This window comes from Anarrhichthys ocellatus, unplaced genomic scaffold (assembly GCF_004355925.1).
Source record: "Anarrhichthys ocellatus isolate YVR2014 unplaced genomic scaffold, GSC_Weel_1.0 scaffold47, whole genome shotgun sequence".
Taxonomy (NCBI): domain Eukaryota; kingdom Metazoa; phylum Chordata; class Actinopteri; order Perciformes; family Anarhichadidae; genus Anarrhichthys; species Anarrhichthys ocellatus.
The window spans coordinates 922,122-940,036 of record NW_022280077.1 but is presented as its reverse complement, the minus strand read 5'-3'; the positions used below and the strand labels follow the sequence as shown (position 1 = coordinate 940,036).

Genomic DNA, 17,915 nt, shown 5'->3' with positions numbered 1-17,915 from the left:
CCCCCCCACACACACACACACACACACACACACACACACACACATCTTCAGGGCCATTCATCTGTTTTGAAAGGATGCAAATATTCTCTTTCATAATGTTGTATGAAAACATTTCTCGGTCTGCTAAAAATATCTTTTGTATGCCTTTGAGTCTATAGCGTAAGCATGATGGCTCTGAATTCAGATAATAGAGCCCGAAGAACACCAAATGTGCTGCTGAATATCTGCAAACAGTGCATGCCTTGCAACCAAATACATCAGCACATTTAAGCACCAACTAGAGGCCTAAATGTTGAGTCTAACCTGCCATAACATAAAGCAGTAGACATTTTAGGTCTTGTAGAGTGAATATATCTCTTGAGGAGACCTTGTGTGTCCCTTTTAATATGTTCAGTGTCAAGTGGAGACTCAAGTGAATAACTCTTTTCCCTTGACATCCTTCCATTTCCTTCCTTTTTTATATTGTAGAAATACAACCTATCTAGGCTAAAAACTGTCCCCCATCACCAACGCACGACTGGTTGTGCAAAGTACAATTAGGCAGCAAGCCTCCCTCATGTATGTCAACCATTTTATTTGAGCTTATTTCCTTTTACATCTAACAGCTGTGAATGATTTCTAGCATGCGGTACATTAATGCCCATGATGTGTTTATCTCAAAGTCACAAAGACACTTTCATGCAATCTCGAACACTCGAGCGCCTCGTTATTGAGATATTAAAAAGGCATTGTCAAGCTCTATGTAATTACACACACACGTGAACACAGCGGCAAATATTCAAATGCGATCTGAGGCATAAATTAGGAGGCTCCAGTTGTCATAACATTCAACCTTGATTTAACTTTTTTTTTTAACTTTTGGCAGTGAACATCTGGCTGACAATGTGATGGTTTGATTGATGTTATCGGACAATCAGAGTGAGAGGGTACAGCTTTTATCTAACCAGGTTCAACCTGGAGGCATCAGCTCAGCTTTGTCTGTTTAAGAAGCAGCTAAAAGTGTGGAGAAGTCTAGGAAAATGCTCTTATTTCTAAAGATGAAAAAATGATGCTTTAAATATTAATGCATCCAGCGTTCCCACTCTGCATTTAAAAGAAAAAAATACAGAAATTCATTATCTTTGAAACACAATTATTTTATCAGCCAAACAAATGCTATCACTCAACCATAATTCTGTTTCTGTAGGAGTTCACATTGCATTGAAAAACATTTTTAAAAAGAACACTCTGAACTCTGTGGAGCTACGTCTGGCTTATTTCATCCCGGTTCCTGCTTTAACTTCTCAACTTCCCTGCACTTCAGTTTATTAAACTAAACTTCTAGATTGTTAATCTGAACCAATTTCAATTATTCGGTCAAAGCCAGGCATGCTTTTTTTTTTTTCTTATATGTTGCATCACGACTCATGTACATTTAACCGTTCTCCTAATCTCAGCTATAACTTGGAGTAAAACAAAGTGTGGGAGGAACATTCATACTGATGATAAGAAATGGAAGCAGGCCTCAGCACTCATGCTGCCTGTCCTCGCGTTTAATGTTTAACTGCCCTGCCCTCGTTGGTGGGAGGAGGAAATGTGTGCGAGAGGAGTGTTGGCTAACACTATGCTCTGACTGAGGTGAAACCAACGACTCTGCACTAGAACCTGAGACGACTCTCGAGGATCCCAGATGATCATCAGGAGTGGGAGGAGATGGAACATGGCTTGGGGCCACACACTGGACTTTTGGTGATAAGATACTAAATATTTAGAACAAAGTAGAAAGTACTGTATCAACGGTCATGAAATGATACACCTACTGTGACTTGGAGTGTACTTTCCACTGGGATACTCTCCTTGAAGAATCCGGGATTAATCACACGCAAAGAGAAGTCTTCAGTGTAAGTTGTTATCTCGGAAAAACAGCTCACTTCTGGTTCTTGGCTCTAAGAGACTTCGCCCAGCAGACCTGATAAGCTGAAGGACAAAATCAATACCTGGGAAATCAGAGCTCACTGCTCCGTAACCATGAGTGAGGAAATTGAGATAGCAGAGGTGAAAGACTGGAGGGAGCTTGAACCCAACTACTCCGTCAAAATCTTCCTGACAATCTTTTACAGCCTCATCCTGGTGACGGGTATCGTGGGTAACTCGGTCACCATCAGAGTGACACAAGTGCTGAAGCGCAATGGCTACCTGCAGAAGAACGTTACTGATCACATGGCTAGTTTGGCGTGCTCTGACTTGTTGGTGCTCCTCATCGGCATGCCAGTGGAGCTCTACAGCGCCATTTGGTTTCCGTTCTCATCAGCAGGTGGGAACGCTTCCTGTAAGATCTACAACTTCCTGTTCGAGGCTTGCAGCTATGCCACCATCCTCAACGTGGCCACACTTAGCTTTGAGCGCTACGTGGCTATCTGTCACCCGTTTCGCTTCAAAGCCCTGGGTGGAAAACGCACCTCTGCCCTCATCACCTTTGCCTGGCTGGTGTCCGTGCTTGTGGCCCTGCCGTTGCTGGTTGCCACAGGAACGCAGGGACACATTCCCTTCCTGGCAGACACACCCGTCCAGAATCTGACTTTCTGTACAAATCTGAGGGAGCGCTGGGTGATGTACAGGGTCAGCATCTTCGTGGCTTTCATTGTCTACATGATGGTGTTGATCTGTGTGGCCTTCATGTGCCGGGCCATGGTCCTCGTCCTTCGGAAACCTTCAGGGTCCATGGATGGCACTATTAACGGTGCGCTCAAGCACGAAAGTTCAAAGGTCAAGACAGCCAGGAAGCAGACCATCATTTTTCTTGGTAGGTTGTTGGTTTAATATCTCAAAAAAAATACACCTTGTTCTGCCAGTTGTGTCTGATCAAACAAATGATTTTAGAGCTCTCTGTGTCTTTATTATTATTGTGCGTATGCTGTCCCAGTTTTTGGAACCAAAGTGTTCACATTTGTCCGTTATTTTTTTGAGCACTATGTTTGGTGGTTCGTGTATCTTTGTGATGTTGATACATTACCACCGTTGCCCGGGTTGTTCGGAAGTGTCCGACAGCCTCTTCAGCTGTTTACACCAGCACTGAAAACACCACATTGACTTTGTGCCAGAGGTGGAAGTGAGAAAGGCTTTGATCAATATTTTGACTATTTAAATGATTGATTTCACACACTGACACACACACACACACACACATACACACACACACACACACACACACACACACACACACACACACACACACTGCTTTTGTTTAAGAATGAAAGGGAAGATAAACCATCTTGTGATAGTAGCTACTGCTTGTTGTCCAGTCAAATATGGTAATACAGGACTGAAGTTACTAAATATTTCACAGCATTGGTGTCATATTTACAGTCATTATTTCAGGTTGTTAAGGTAGTTCTAAAAGGGCTCCAAGTTTAGAAAACTCAGAGAAAAACCAACCACTCCCACAAAGGTTAGTACCAAATAGAACAAATACAATTCGACCCTGAAAAAAAGATAGAGAAACCTCACAAAATGCCTTTTAGATAAGGACTCTCCTTCCAGGCAGTCAGGTTTGCATTGAGTGCCAAATCTGCCAATAGTTGGCCAACCCACATAACATTTCGATAACTGAAATTTTCACGATAAACAGAATATGAGCACTGGTGTGGACATCCTGACCACATCGGCACCATCTCAGTCCAATGGACATCAACTAGCGTTGGACATGATAAGGGATGGGCCCAGAGATGTTAACGGATGCTGCTGTTCTACACTGCAGATAGGCGTACATGTAAAAAAGATAGGACAGCAGCATAGGCAACAAACTCCCACAGTCCCTTATTCATAGAGCAGAGCGGTCACAGAGAATGACCACATGAATAAAGAGTATACACTGACAAGAAGCAGGACACACCGGAACTCAATTCTTGACACTGGTGAAGGAAGCTGGTAAAGATTAACGCACTGTTATTCTCTGTATAATGTACAAATGCATATTAGTCAAAACAGCCCCTTAGTAAAGGATTAAGAAAGGGAAATTATTTTCCTGTTTAATTAAAACCAATAATGTAAAGCCTTAAAGGCTGCAGGATCAATACTTTTAGATTAACAATTTCCTCGACCGCACCTTTTGGTTCATTCCCACTGCTCTCATCAACTCTGTTTTCAGCAGCTGTTGTCAGTGAAAACTCTCTGATGATGAACCCACTGTATGCTACCTGCTCAGCACCAATCCTCAAACGGACAAAGTCAAGAACTAGCTGGTAAACAAAGTGGAGCACCGAGCAGCTAAAGAGCCAGAGACTTTTCTCAGTGGTTGTCAGACACCAAACAGAGGTGAAAGGTGACTAAATATGTGATTTAGATTTGTCAGGGGCCCAGAAACACGACTCCAAATGATTGCTGATGCTGCTCCTTGACTGGATGTGTAAATAGGTAGTTGTTAGCCAACTGCTGCCACCAAGTGACCAAAAATATAGACATATAATAATGCATCAAATACTGCATCTTTAATTTAGCACCATTGTTATCTCCAAGGAAAGAAACTTAGATGATAAGAAGTAACAAAATATATCAAAAAGCTTTTGTAAACTGTTGTGTGTTCATGTTCTGGGAGTATGAAAAAATTAACGTTATTACAAAGAAAATGTTCTGATGTCTACATTTACGCACACCAATCAGGATGCTCCTTTAATTATTGTCTTTCAATTAGAGTACAATACTCATCCAAGTTGAAGGACATTAGTAGATATGCCTCTCTAGTTGCAGAAAATACATTTTCTAATGAAAAAGAGTGTGTTGAGAAAGGTTTCCGCTTTGGAAACAAGCATTGTGCTGAATTACCACTGCATTCCAGGGCGATCCATCACCACACATCCTGTGTGTTTATTGACACACACACACACACACACACCTACACACACCTACACACACACACACACACACGCACACAACCACTCTTTGTCCAAAGGCAGTCACCCATGATGTCATGTTAATCAGTCTGACATTGAGCTTACTCCAAATACTCAAAGCTGCTACATTGTTCTGAATCACAGCATTGGAATCCATTGTGTACTTGTGCAATCTCACATTATCAGAGTTTTGATTTTATAACCCGACTGGTTGCTGATGGAGTTGCAAGGTCAATGAATCACATAGTTGCATGTAATTGTTACTTTTCTAGAAACACTCAAGGTTTTCATGGAAACGTCAATCAGTGGAATACAAAAAAAGACAAGATAATGATAAGACAACAACACCTTTTATCCTTAAATAGCATCAATAAACCGATCACAGATCTTCCTTTTTGATTTCAGAAATTCTGGAAGATGTTTTTCACCAGGACTAAATCTATAGTATGCATCCTTTACACTGTTGAGGGGTTAGCACTGTGACTATAACTAAGCTCAAGTCCTCAGGACAGCCATGTATCAGCACCACTGAGAGTCACTGAGACATTTAATCTGCCTCGCAGCAAAGATACATAAAGAATGATGGATACAGGCTGACTTTCTGCTAACTCCTTCGCCATTTATCTTTTAATAAAATACTGACATATCCGCTCATCTAACTTAACAAAAAAGTTTGTTTCTTCTTCACATACAACATGATTAATAGGTGAGCAGTCTACTCCATCTACTCATACACACCTGTGTACGTTGTCAGTGTTTCCTTCCAGCCAGGGCTGTGGCACTCCAGTTGTGCTGATTCAATTACCAGCCAATCGTACATCCTCACCAGTTTAATTATGTGTCAAGTATTGGACAGTGTGTGAATCAAATTGAGTTTCTGCGCTCTGATGACCTCAGAACGATGAGGAAGGAGGAGGTCAGCTGCATTACAACCGGTGCATAAAATGGGGTTTTATCCATTAGTCACAATCCCTGTGCAGCTTATTTGCCTGACGGAACATAATTGTTTCTGTCTGGCTGTTTCGATGTTTTCACACATTCAGATCGACTGGTGTTAATGGATGAGAATGGTGACATGGTTATGCACATTATGATGCTGTGACCGTGATGGTCTTGATGGAAATGAGCAGTTATGATAATGATGATGTTGAGGAGGAGGTTGAAGACGGTGACAATGATGGGATGTGGAGGAGGGAAAAGAAAGATGATGACAATTGTATTTATAGTAAGGATTATGCAAATTAGTAGAAGATGATAAAAATAATAAAGAAGAGTGGATAACTCGGATGGAAAACTAGAGGCAAAAAGTAGGTCTCTATAATAACCAGCCTGATCTCACAGAAATAGATGAAATGACCACAAGCTCTTGACAGAGCATTACGTGGTGGTGGCAAGTCATTTGTTAAAATGACGTGTCAGTGCTAATCCATATTTCTATACTAACAGTGGAACAGATGACTGCGAGTAAACTGAGAAAGGTCTCTGTGTCAAACCCACAGAGCGTTATCTTCAGACTCTGCAGTTCTTCTCAGCTCTATGGAAGGTTTTAGTGTCTTTCAGCTCTTTGTTTTAATTCAGTCTCACTGCTATAATCAGATTCTTTACAGGCGAAGCATGCAGCTGTTTTCCACAAAATGCATTAGTTATAACGATAGGAGTTGAAGTCGCCCTTCCATGTGTCCAAGGAAAGAAAGAGTATTCACATATTATACTCAATCAATTTTACACTACCCTTTTTATTGCTTTAAATACTTAAGTACATGCTTTACTTAAAACTAGGGTTGGTAATGTATTTTCAAATTTGTTTTGTTATATTTGTTGAAATTCTCTCTACATTGCAACAACAATCAATAAATCAAATGATCTGACAAAAAAGAGAAAGAAATTGGTTATACCTCCAATCATTTTATTTGGCCCAAATAAAGACTCACCGGAGTCTTCCACAAGCTGCTAGCTTAACAGCTGTGAGTGTTGATTCTTGTTGCTTTCTCCAATGTTACATAACCAAACCTTTAAAATCTTCTAACGTTTATACTGTAACTTAGAGTTTCAATGCAGGACTTATTCTTTTAATGCTTTTTATTATTTGGTGGTGTATTGAAATGTTCAACTTCTCTGTTTGTTTCTGAGTGAGATATCTTAAGCTCATGTCTTGTGAGATCCCCGGTACTTGGTGTTCGCGACTTCAGCCCCTGTAAGACCGTGCATTAAGTCACTAACCATCGCTCAGTTGGTGAGTTCTACATTCAAAAGCTACCATCAAAGGGATTTTTTTCTCTTTTCCATGTTTCCATGAGCACAAGTTCAAGGACAGCTTGATTGTCCCAGTTCACTTCAGTCAGGAACACTCTCGTCATAGATTTGAACCATTTATTGCAACAAATGGAAATACAGTTAAACTTGGCGCTGATGGCTCTGCTCTTTGAATGCTCCCCAGATTAGCAAGCAGCTACCAAGCCAAAACGGAGAGCACCGAGCAACAACCCCCAAGGGTTTACAGGAATGAGCCAGAAGTACATTTTTTAAATACATTTCAACCATTTGCCATGAAAGATGAACTCTGAACTAAAAAAAGGGTGGAGGCTGGGGTGGGGGAGGCAAAGCTTTGCCAACAGTACGGTCTGTAACAGCGTAGAATCAGTGAGGAGGGAGTCATATCTAAATAAACCTCCTTGGAGTGAGAGTGGGCTGTGATTAGTGTGTGGCCGATTGGAAGCTATGATTCAATTGGCTAGCATGGTTACAGCTGGGGGCGCGTATGACTTCCGTATCCTGCATTAACTAACGTGATGCTTCATCTGTTGTCTTTGGTGGATTTTTCTGAACCACCAGCTTCTAGTACATGTCTTTATCTAAGAATACTACATAATGAGTCTGAGGGGCGTTTATTCCACAGCATTTCCACTGTTAAAACTTTAAAAAACGTACACGTCTTCATCTCTTCAAGACGTCTGCAATGCTAATTTAAGACCACATGAATCATCCCCTTTAAAAATGAAAATAATTTTGAAGCTGCCTCTTTTGGGAAGTGCCGCTTTACACTAATACTGTACTGATAATATTTCTACAATTTGTTATCAGTTCACAGTGAAATGTTAAGACAGGGGGCACTGAACAAGCAGCTTAGGTTGAAGGCCTCTTAATGAATCCAGGACGTTGCTGTCAGCCATTCAATCCACAAGACAGTCCAGTCGTTTCCCCCGTTTCTAGTGTTTTGCCTGAGAATAGGAATGATTGTTTTTCATAGATGACAAATTCAATCATTTTTTGGAACAAACACCATTTTGAAAAATGTCCGACGTTATTGTGTTTTGCTCAGCTTTACTTCCAGCTCGTTCTGTTTAACATGTAATTCAAAAACGCATTACCTTCTGCTACTGAGGGAATCTATCCTTTCAATCAAACTACCTGCATAAACATCTTCATCACTCCAAAGCTTCATTACAGCAGTTTCAGCTTTCTGTTTGGGGAATAGTTTGTTTGTTCTCTCTCATAACTGTGATGATTGGATTCTCAGACTAAAAGACAGCTTGCATTAGAGCCATTTATTTGGCAAATTGAGCAAATTTGCATTTCGATTACAACTAGCGGGCATTTAAAGGCGCTGTATTTAACATTAAGAACATTAATATAGCAGTAAACAACAATTTGTAAAGATATAGTGGAGAAATGTCTACCTGAGCGGAGAAGGAAGTCTCTCTCCCTCTGTGTGTGTTGTTATCCGAGCTTCTCTGTGCTATGTTTGCATAGCCAGGCCGGTCATGCATGCTTTTAGTGCATGTTAGTGTATTTGAGTCAACCACTGTTAGCTCTGTCTGCACTTTGTTAGCACCGTTAGCTGCTAGCCGCTGGCCCGTCATCGCCATATTGAGAGCCGTATCATGCACCTTTAAAGAGTGCAAACCTTCAAGTGATGATGCCCTTACTTGGAAAGCTCCAGGTTGGGAAGTATGGGAATGAGTTACCTTTTGGAAGCTGACATGAAATTTCTGAAAGCCACCAGCATGATAACGGGTAATCCTGTGATTTAGCATTGCAGCTCCATGAAGCTGGAGGATTTGCAAGACGCTGATTAATAAGGAAATGGTCAAAATTGATACAGCAGAGGTTGAGATGTCCTAGTGCACATTATGGGTCAAATTTCAAAAATGTCAGATAATATACTTCCCATAATGCAACTCAAGAGTGTCTCTTTGTGAAACCCTTCCTGCCTGGTAAAAAAAACACATCTTTTGTCTGAAGAACAACATTCTTTTCCAATCCTCATAGTCTTTCTCGGCAGTTGGATCTTGGATAAACTATCTGAAAATAAATAATCCAATTGTTTTATGGCCATAAATGAGATTATGCCAAGAAAGGCCTTGTGTTTTAGAAGTCTGCACTTTTGTTTGACCTGGTGGCTCGTGTTGTTATATCTGAGCTGTGTCCCTCAGGGGAGGAGGAGCAGCATTATGAATGAGCATGAAGATTATGCAAACATTTGAGTGCACAATTACATTTTCAAAATTGAACATAGTATATTCAGTGAGTATACTAGACTGGTTGTATGGATGTTGTTTTATCATGGATTTTAAGAGCCTTTTTATGTAAGAATTTGAGTCGTCTGAGACTAACTTCATACAGTATGAAACGTGGAAGAATCATTGCATTTAAAATGGCACTTGATGCCTCAACTTTAAGGTAATTTATTATATGTCTAAAAATTCACAAGGTTAAACCCAGAAGTTTAATATGTTTTTTTAAATCAAGAGTTGGATCAAAGTTTTAAAAGCTGCAGGCTTTCCCAACATTGCGAGTGAGACATTTATGCAAACAGTATGCTTGTACTTCATCTCAGTAGGAATTGCGTGTGGGTGTTCATGCTCCACTTCCACACCCCTGCACTCAAGTTTTATTGCTCTACTTATAACAATCGGACTGGAATATTGGTGTATGTATAAATATTGATGAGGCCAGTTTGAGAGGGGACTGTTTGTTTCTTACGGTTGATATACATGATGCTGTGATTTGTTTTACCTAAAAATCAAAATAAATAAAACGTAATTGCAAAATAATGAAGGTGTTTTTAGTTTTACAACTAAGGGGATAACTGTGTGACAAAGTACTATTCACACCGAAAATTACTAAAAGAACTACATACTTGTTAGCCAGGCCATACTGTAGTCGCCTCACAGCCACATTATCATGTCCATAATAACTACTTCAAAATGCAACCCAAGCAGCAATACACTGGCAACTGGCCTCCATCGTCTTCATTATGGAATATTACATTTTACTAAATATTACTGGGGGGGGGTCACGACACATTCTGCTGGCATCAACAGTATTCACTCCCTTCTTTATTGGCTGCTGGCTTTTCTCTGCGGCATTAATAATCTAAATTTGAATATTAATTGTTATTGCAGTTGGCAGATAGAAAAGACGTGCTGCACATTGCATCGAGTTCCGCTCTGATGCACACTCCAAAACAGTCGCTCCTGTTGTACGCACTGATGTCAGTTGTCTCTCAAGTGGCCACGTTCCTGTCACTGGTCCACTTTACCTTGAAATAACTTTTAATCCTGGTTGGGCTCGGCGACTTTTGAGACTAATTAAAAGCAGAGAACATCCTTGTTAAGTTGCCCACACATCACAGGGACAGAAGGTTAATTGCTTTGGCTAGTTTTTTTTTCAGTCACTGGGAGCCAGCATTTGTGAATTGAATATTAATTCTGTTTTGCTGTCTTCAGCCTTTGGCCTTTAACCTTGGACTTTTTCGGGCTATTTGTGATGGGAGCTCTCGGCGAGGCTGAATAGACGTGAAAAGAGGGTGTGCATGGAGACTTGAGAAAACTAAGAGAGCAGGGAGTGCTTTTGGTATTCTTCAACACTTTTCGTCAAGATGTGTGCAGTGGTAATCCTGTCTTCCCCTGTGTTATTACAACTGTGTATCAAACAATACACAAAATAAACTAGACTCGAGAGCTGAAATGCTTTGTAATTAAAGTCACATAGATGCCACAAACTTTGCAGTATATGTTTAACTGTGACATTTACCTTCCGGCTGGAGTGAACAGACCTTTAATCCTGCATGATCTCAACCAAACAAAAGGCCAAACTTCAATGTACACCAAAAACACTGCATACAATACTAGAATTTAGAAACAGCTGACTAAGCCTTGCCCCCCTTACCCACTGTTGCCACAGCTGTCGAGCTTTCTGCTCACTGCATATAACCCACTTTGCAATGCTAACGGTGGCAGGTTTACCACTCGAAAACATGTATAATAGCTTCTCATCTCTAGCCAGCATCTATCTATTTTGCTTTCGAGATCAGATTTGATCAGTTGTAGCTTGCTAGCTAACGAAGCTAACATTGTTTAAAGGGGACGTATCATTCTTATTTTTAGGTTCACATTGTTAAATAACTCCTGAAATCAAACATAATAACTTGATGCCCTCTAACAGCGTAACATAATCTTTTAGTGTGATATCCATTAAAGAGGGTTCATAACTTTCCTGGCCTCGTATTGTCTTACCTGCTCCCATCAGCCACCTTCCGCTGGCCTGCCAGACCAGGGCCATAGCTCATGAACTGCAGCGACAGCCCAATTGCCACCCACAAACCTCCTTCGGATCGATGAGGCTTATTTATTGTGTTCGACTACAGATCCTTACTCCCCATCGGCCTGTTCATGCTGCTTGGGTGGCCTCTTTTCCAACCCTTTTACCATCAACTATAAAATAAACCTCAGGGAGGATTTGTTGAGCCTCTTTGGGCAGGTCGGTGAATGCACCTCTCCATTCCTCCTTCCAAACCTTCCCTCGTCTGCCAAAATCCACTCTGCAATGAGTGACAGCAGCATAGTTAAGTAATAAGCTCCAGAGCCCTGTGGCCCCTTGGCAGCTAACATAGCTAAAGGCAAGCCTTCCTGCGAGTGACAGCCTGCACTCACCAAGCCACCAGGGAGACAATCCTGTAGATGGCTGCAAAGCGACAGTGTAACTTCATGGTGTGTCAGCACTCTGAGGAGAAATCATAGGTTAGACTGCAGGGGGAGTGTGTTTCTGTACCTGTTTTACAATGCCACACTGCAAGGTGCCACACACACTGATAAACTGTAGCATGATGTTAGGTGATCAGTTTCAAATTGTATTCCTCACTTTTCTCTGAAACTCACTCACAGACTGGATCCTTCAAAGAATGTTGATGGATTTTTTTGCAAAATTGACATATTATCACCATATAAAGTTGATGATACAATCTGCCCCAGAACAGTATGTTCTCCAGCGAGTCTTTGACTGTTGTTTGGTTGCTGTAGTGAGTTTATCGGAGATTTGTTGCACAACCCCATGTCCTTGCATGGAATGAGGTCGCTGAGGGTGGTGATGCTGAACCAAATGAAGATTTACAGGTTTTGAAACCAAAACAATCAGATGAAAGATTTTAAAATGCTCAGAAGAGTTCAAGGAAAGTGAGGTAACAAGCCTTTCCGCATCACACATAGTCAATTAATCTATTGTTAATATTTAAATAGTGATAAGTGTAGCCTTAATAATACAATTTGTAAATAATTAGAAAAAATATAATTGATGTAAATGTGATAATTCAGGTTTAACCTGGTATTCACATTATCCTCGTTATTAAGAGCAGATATGCTGACGTTTTACTGATGAAGTTGCAGATGATGAGGTGAACCTTCACAGACTGCAGTAATGTTCCCAGCCCCAACACAGCATGCAGCACTAAAACCTTGAGGAGAGATTAGATGGACTTACTGGTCTGGCCTGCCTGCACTCACTGGCAGCACATAACTCACACTGTGAGTGACTCATCTGGCTCAAATACCCTTTGTTGTAAGAATAATGATTAGTATTTCATGATAAATTGAAGCGTTTTATGACACATGACACATTTTGGCTACAAGGCAGCAGATAGAGGATTTCTTAGTTCTTAAATATTGTGAATTATTTCCCGTAGAAGAAGAGACGATAATGTATGCCACATTAAAAGGAGTAAAATTGAATATTGAGACTCCATTGTCTTTTAGAAAAACAATAATTACTTTTTCTCCAAGAAGCAGCTGGTCATTGCCCCACTGACACGGCTTTCAACACAATTAACTATGAGAAATGAGCAACTGATAAAAGTTTCAAGTCTTCACTTCCGGACCACATCTGAACACTGCTGAGCCTCCCTATTTTCAGGAATCTATCACAGCAAAACAGTTTTCTTCCCTAATTAGGGGGAATAGGGGTTTTTGTCATGTTGGATGTTGCTGAGAATGAGGCTGAAAGCAGCAGTGGGAGCAGGTGGGGTTGGAGGAGCTTTTTAATGTCCTTGGGGACACTGTACTGTAAGGAGCTTTGCCTCAATCAAAAAAATAAATTGCAAAAAAACCCCAAACTGGCATGTTTTATCACATTCACCCCAAAGCAAGCAGGATGTGAGAGCAGAGGATGTGCCCTGTAGGATGACTCATGAATCACAGTAACATGCCCTTGTTGCTAAAGGTTAGGCTGCTGCTACCCCACAATTATACACACAGTCTAGTCCTCATTTTTATCAGTGAATTAATGATTTACGTGGATTGAATTGTAATATATTACAGACAATTCTTCAATTACTTATTTCACTCTAAGATAAAATGAGATAAGATAACATAACACAAAGATAACAAGACTTTACAAGGTGCTGTTCAAAGTGACGAACCCACAGAGAATTATCACCAGCTCAACGGCAACGTTAGCAACTAATAGTTGGTGAACACAGTGGAGCACTTAGCAGGGTCATTATATGTTCCCAAAGGTCCTATGTTGCAAAGGTCCTATGTTCCCTAAGGTCCTATGTTCCCAAAGGTCCTATGTTGCAAAGGTCCTATGTTCCCAATGGTCCTATGTTCCCTTAGATCCTATGTTCCCAACGGTCCTATGTTCCCAACAGTCCTATGTTCCCAAAGGTTCTATGTTCCTAAGGTCTTATGTTCTCCCAAACCGTTGTCATTCCCAACTAGTCCAATACAGACCCTTGGTTATGACCCCTTGGTGTCACTTAGGTTGAAGCAACAAAGCTACTTCGTTAGAATAAGGAAAAAACTCATGGTTTGAGTTAGAATAACTATATTTTTGGCAACCTTGGAATGAGAACTGGATGGTTCCTCAGCTCTATATAGCACTTAATGGGAACCTGAAAAAGATATTCCCCAGCTTTATTCATTTGATATGACATGGGCTGATGTAGAAAAACGTGAAGAGGAACATAGCAATGAGTTGAATATAGGGCCCCGGGAGAATGAGTCCAATGAGACAACATAAAATCTTTTGAAAAGTTGACTTAATGTGTGTTGAACTTGGAAACATGGGACCCTGGGAACATAGATACGGTCCCACATTTAGCAGCTAAGGAGCTGATATTTTCCTCAGGAATTGGTGACCAAGACAGAGATAGAAAGAGAGTATTGGAGTATTAAATATTGGACCCGTCAGGTGGAAACAAACAGGTATCCAACTATATGCTAATAAGTAGTGTTGCCTAACGGTGAACATTGTGTTTTCACGGCTGTTTACAGCTTGTCCTGCTGCCTCCATGTGGACAAAAAAAACAACTAAAACAGCCTTAACTTTTAGGAAATATGCTTCTATTTCTCTTTCTGGTGCCAAGTTAGATAAGAAGATCAATACCACTTTCACATATGTCTGTTAAATATAAAAATACAGGCAACAGCCGGTTAGCTTATGTAATGTAGCTGTTGGTCTCAGCAGTCCGTCGTTATTTCATGAAGGTATATGTTTTGGAAATGAATGCAGATACTGACTTGATGGCTTCCCAATCATTCTAATTCTGTAAACAAGTCACAGTGAGCTTTTGTCATGATTACGATGTTTGCCGTAGAGCGACTGCTGTTAGTTTCCTGTGTGAAACTCTGACAACAACAAACATAACATGTTGATCATTGCTGCTAACTCTTTTCTCCTGAATGGTCATGAGATTGGTAATGCTTCAGTCACAGCAGGTTTGTTGCTATTGTCCCCATCATCATATTGCTCTCATCAGAGATGAACAGTAATTACAACATTCTTTCCTCAATGATTTTCTAATCAATCAGTCATGGAACTGTAGCTGTAAAGAGGATGTGACTGGATAAAATTAACAGCTCACAGCTGTTTGCTTGGAATTTTATTTTTTTACCATTGATAGCACCAAAAGCAAACACACTTTTTTCATCTCTACTTTCTCCCTTTGTCTTTTTGTTCACTGAGCACGCCGGGAATCATATAGTAGAAATGAATAACAAGGTGGAAGTCCATTTACCTTTTCTGATCTCTGATCAGTTCAACCTCTAAATGAGCTGAGTAGGTCTGTGTGGGCTGTGTGTCATAGCTTTTGAAGAACGTTTGTCGTGCATTGTTGCTAACAGTGTATTAAATCTCATATAACCAGGGTCAAAATGTGAAAAACGTTAGTTTCATTCTCATTATATTGTCAAAGACGTAACCCAATGTTTTGGGGCATCCACTGAACTTGTATGTTAATGTGTGTGTCTGTATTTGTGTGAAGGTGTCTTCAGACAGAAAACTAAATTATTTGCCCGAATTTGACTGTTGGACCGTCTGTGCTTATTCGCCCAAACACTAAGTGTATCGACCGTACAGACCTCTCATTTATGAAGAAACACTTGATTGAACAAACCTACTTGGTTAGGTTTTTGGAAAAAAACTTGCTAGACATATTGTCTGTATGGATTTGTTAATTAGTGATGAATTGATGTGGAAAACAGCATATCGTAAGAGTTTATGGCAAATTGTTTATTTTATTAGTTGATGACATATGATTGCAGCTAAGCTAACATGCTTAAGCTATTCTTCTTATATCCTATGCTAATTTCATACTTCCCTGTTAGCATACTACCTATATTTACTATGATACTTATACAAGCATTATTTCATTTTTTTATATGTAAATTCAACATGTCATGTTGTGTTTGTTACACTTTAAAAAAACGAACTAGTTCAGTAAACTGTGGAAATGGAATCCTGGCTCTCCTGTAGATATTTGAGTAGTTATTTTTCCAGATGAGTTAGCTAGTACAATCGCCTTTCGTAGCCTTTTCTAGTCTGAGAGTTTGCTTCATATTCAGCCCGAACACATCTTCACACCAGAGTCGACACAACTCTGATGTGTACCTTCATCACAGGATTAGCCAGTCCATCTGTTACTGGTCACATCATCTATAAACGAGATTACTTATCACTGCCTGACATGTGGGTTCATTTATACTGAAGAACTTATGACTGGCAGCACTATAAAATCTTGGCACACACAACGTCCTCATGCAATGATTGTAAGTGACTGTAGGTCTTTGCAGATTGAGCGCACCATAGGTGAGCCGTAGACAGCAAGAGACAGTGAACCGATAGACCTTCACATAAAGTCAGCATGGAAAGTACAAAGTACAAGAGTGATACCATTACCATGTTAATTTACGACGTTGTTGATAAGTCTCGTCATCCAAGACCAAGATATTTGACCTCACTGCTCACCCAAGGGCACTCTTTACACCTAAATAAGATTGCATTTCCTTGTTCAGCTTTGAGCCGGCACCATAATGCGAGCGTATACACAACAGATGTTGTAGATCAGCTCTACTGACAGAAAATATGTCTCTATACATAAAAAGATTAATTATGGGATTATGAATCCACCACCACCAGATGTTTTACATGCATGTAGCTGCCAAATACAACATGACCGGACATAATATCCCACCCTCCTTAACCCCAATAATGATATCAATTCTCTAATCTGCATGATCTGAAAGTGAAATGAAAACAAAACCAAATTAAATCAATAGATTCCTCCACACTTTGCATGACTGATTTGATCAAAACCCTTTTAAAGCATTAAAGAAACGGAATTATTGATAACAAAAACCTGCACAATCTTTTATGTTTTGTTCCCATATTGCTTTAGCCTTAACCTGATCCTAGAATTGAATTAGGTTTGGTCAAGGTGACACAAGAGGAAGAGGAAGCTGTTGTAGTAATGCTTTTGACAACAATTTAAGTTTTGCAATGTCATTCGAACAACATAATTTAACCCCAAACTAACGCAAAATCTACACAATAACATTATTGTTCAGTAAATATGTGAAGAAAACGATCTGCAACAGAATTATGCTCTCTTCAAGAACATCTGTGCATATTCAATAGCACCCACCCCAAGATAACAAACTAGAGCACCCATGTCTCCATGAGGAAATCTCCTTGAAAATAATTAGATTACTTCCATTATGAACAATATTCTTCTGTGACTTACTCAAGCTATAAATTATTGCTCAAGTGCTTCAATGACTGAGGATCTTCTGTTAGGCTTGAAATTAATTTGCTCACACTCAGACCATCATTACAGTCACTTCTTTCTCTGTTTGCAGTGGCCCGATTTGTGCCTGACAGACTAATAAATGCCTGTAAATGTTCACAGTCTGAGAGGTTTCGTGGAGAAGATGTTATGAATCCAGCTGTTAACAGCAGGAAGAAACCTTTATTGACCTTTTGTTGCAATCAGTCTTCATGGTTTCATTTAATCTTTGTCGGTGTTTGCCATTAATAAGGACAGCACAATTTATGCCAGAAAATGTCAAAGAATTATCAGAAATGTTTGACTATTTGAAATTAAGGATGTTCTTCTGTGATTGGTCTACATGTTCCTGTCTGAGTTGGCCTGCGAGTTAAACCCAGACATCTGGCAACTCAAAAACTCATTATAATGCAGTTGATATGCCAGAATTCCTAACTACAAAAAGCTCCTGTATATTCTCTGTGGGTGTAAATCATACACTGTGCCTCTGTCTACTCTCTTCTGATAGTGTGTGTGGGTTGAAGGGATATTTGTACTCGTTGTCACAGGCTTTGATAATGTTTGCCTTCATCACAGGTTGCTTATTATCCACAGAACAGTCTTTCAGCACAACTTCCTCCAACGTCTGAAGAGAAAATCTAACCAAATCAATAAGATGGCTGCTAGATTAGTTACTCATTGTTCTGCACGACATGGAGTTTCTCTTTTAT

The 17,915-nt window shown here is 40.1% G+C and overlaps 1 protein-coding gene across 1 annotated transcript in view; it reads left to right on the top strand.

Moving 5' to 3' along the window:
• Positions 1–1,617: 1,617 nt before the first annotated feature.
• Positions 1,618–17,915, top strand: part of gpr39 (G protein-coupled receptor 39) — a 23,103-nt gene continuing 6,805 nt past the window's right edge. The window contains exon 1 of the mRNA XM_031869533.1: positions 1,618–2,782. Within this exon, the coding sequence (XP_031725393.1) occupies positions 2,008–2,782 (775 nt within the window). The 5' untranslated portion in view covers positions 1,618–2,007. The remainder of the gene's footprint in view (positions 2,783–17,915) is intronic.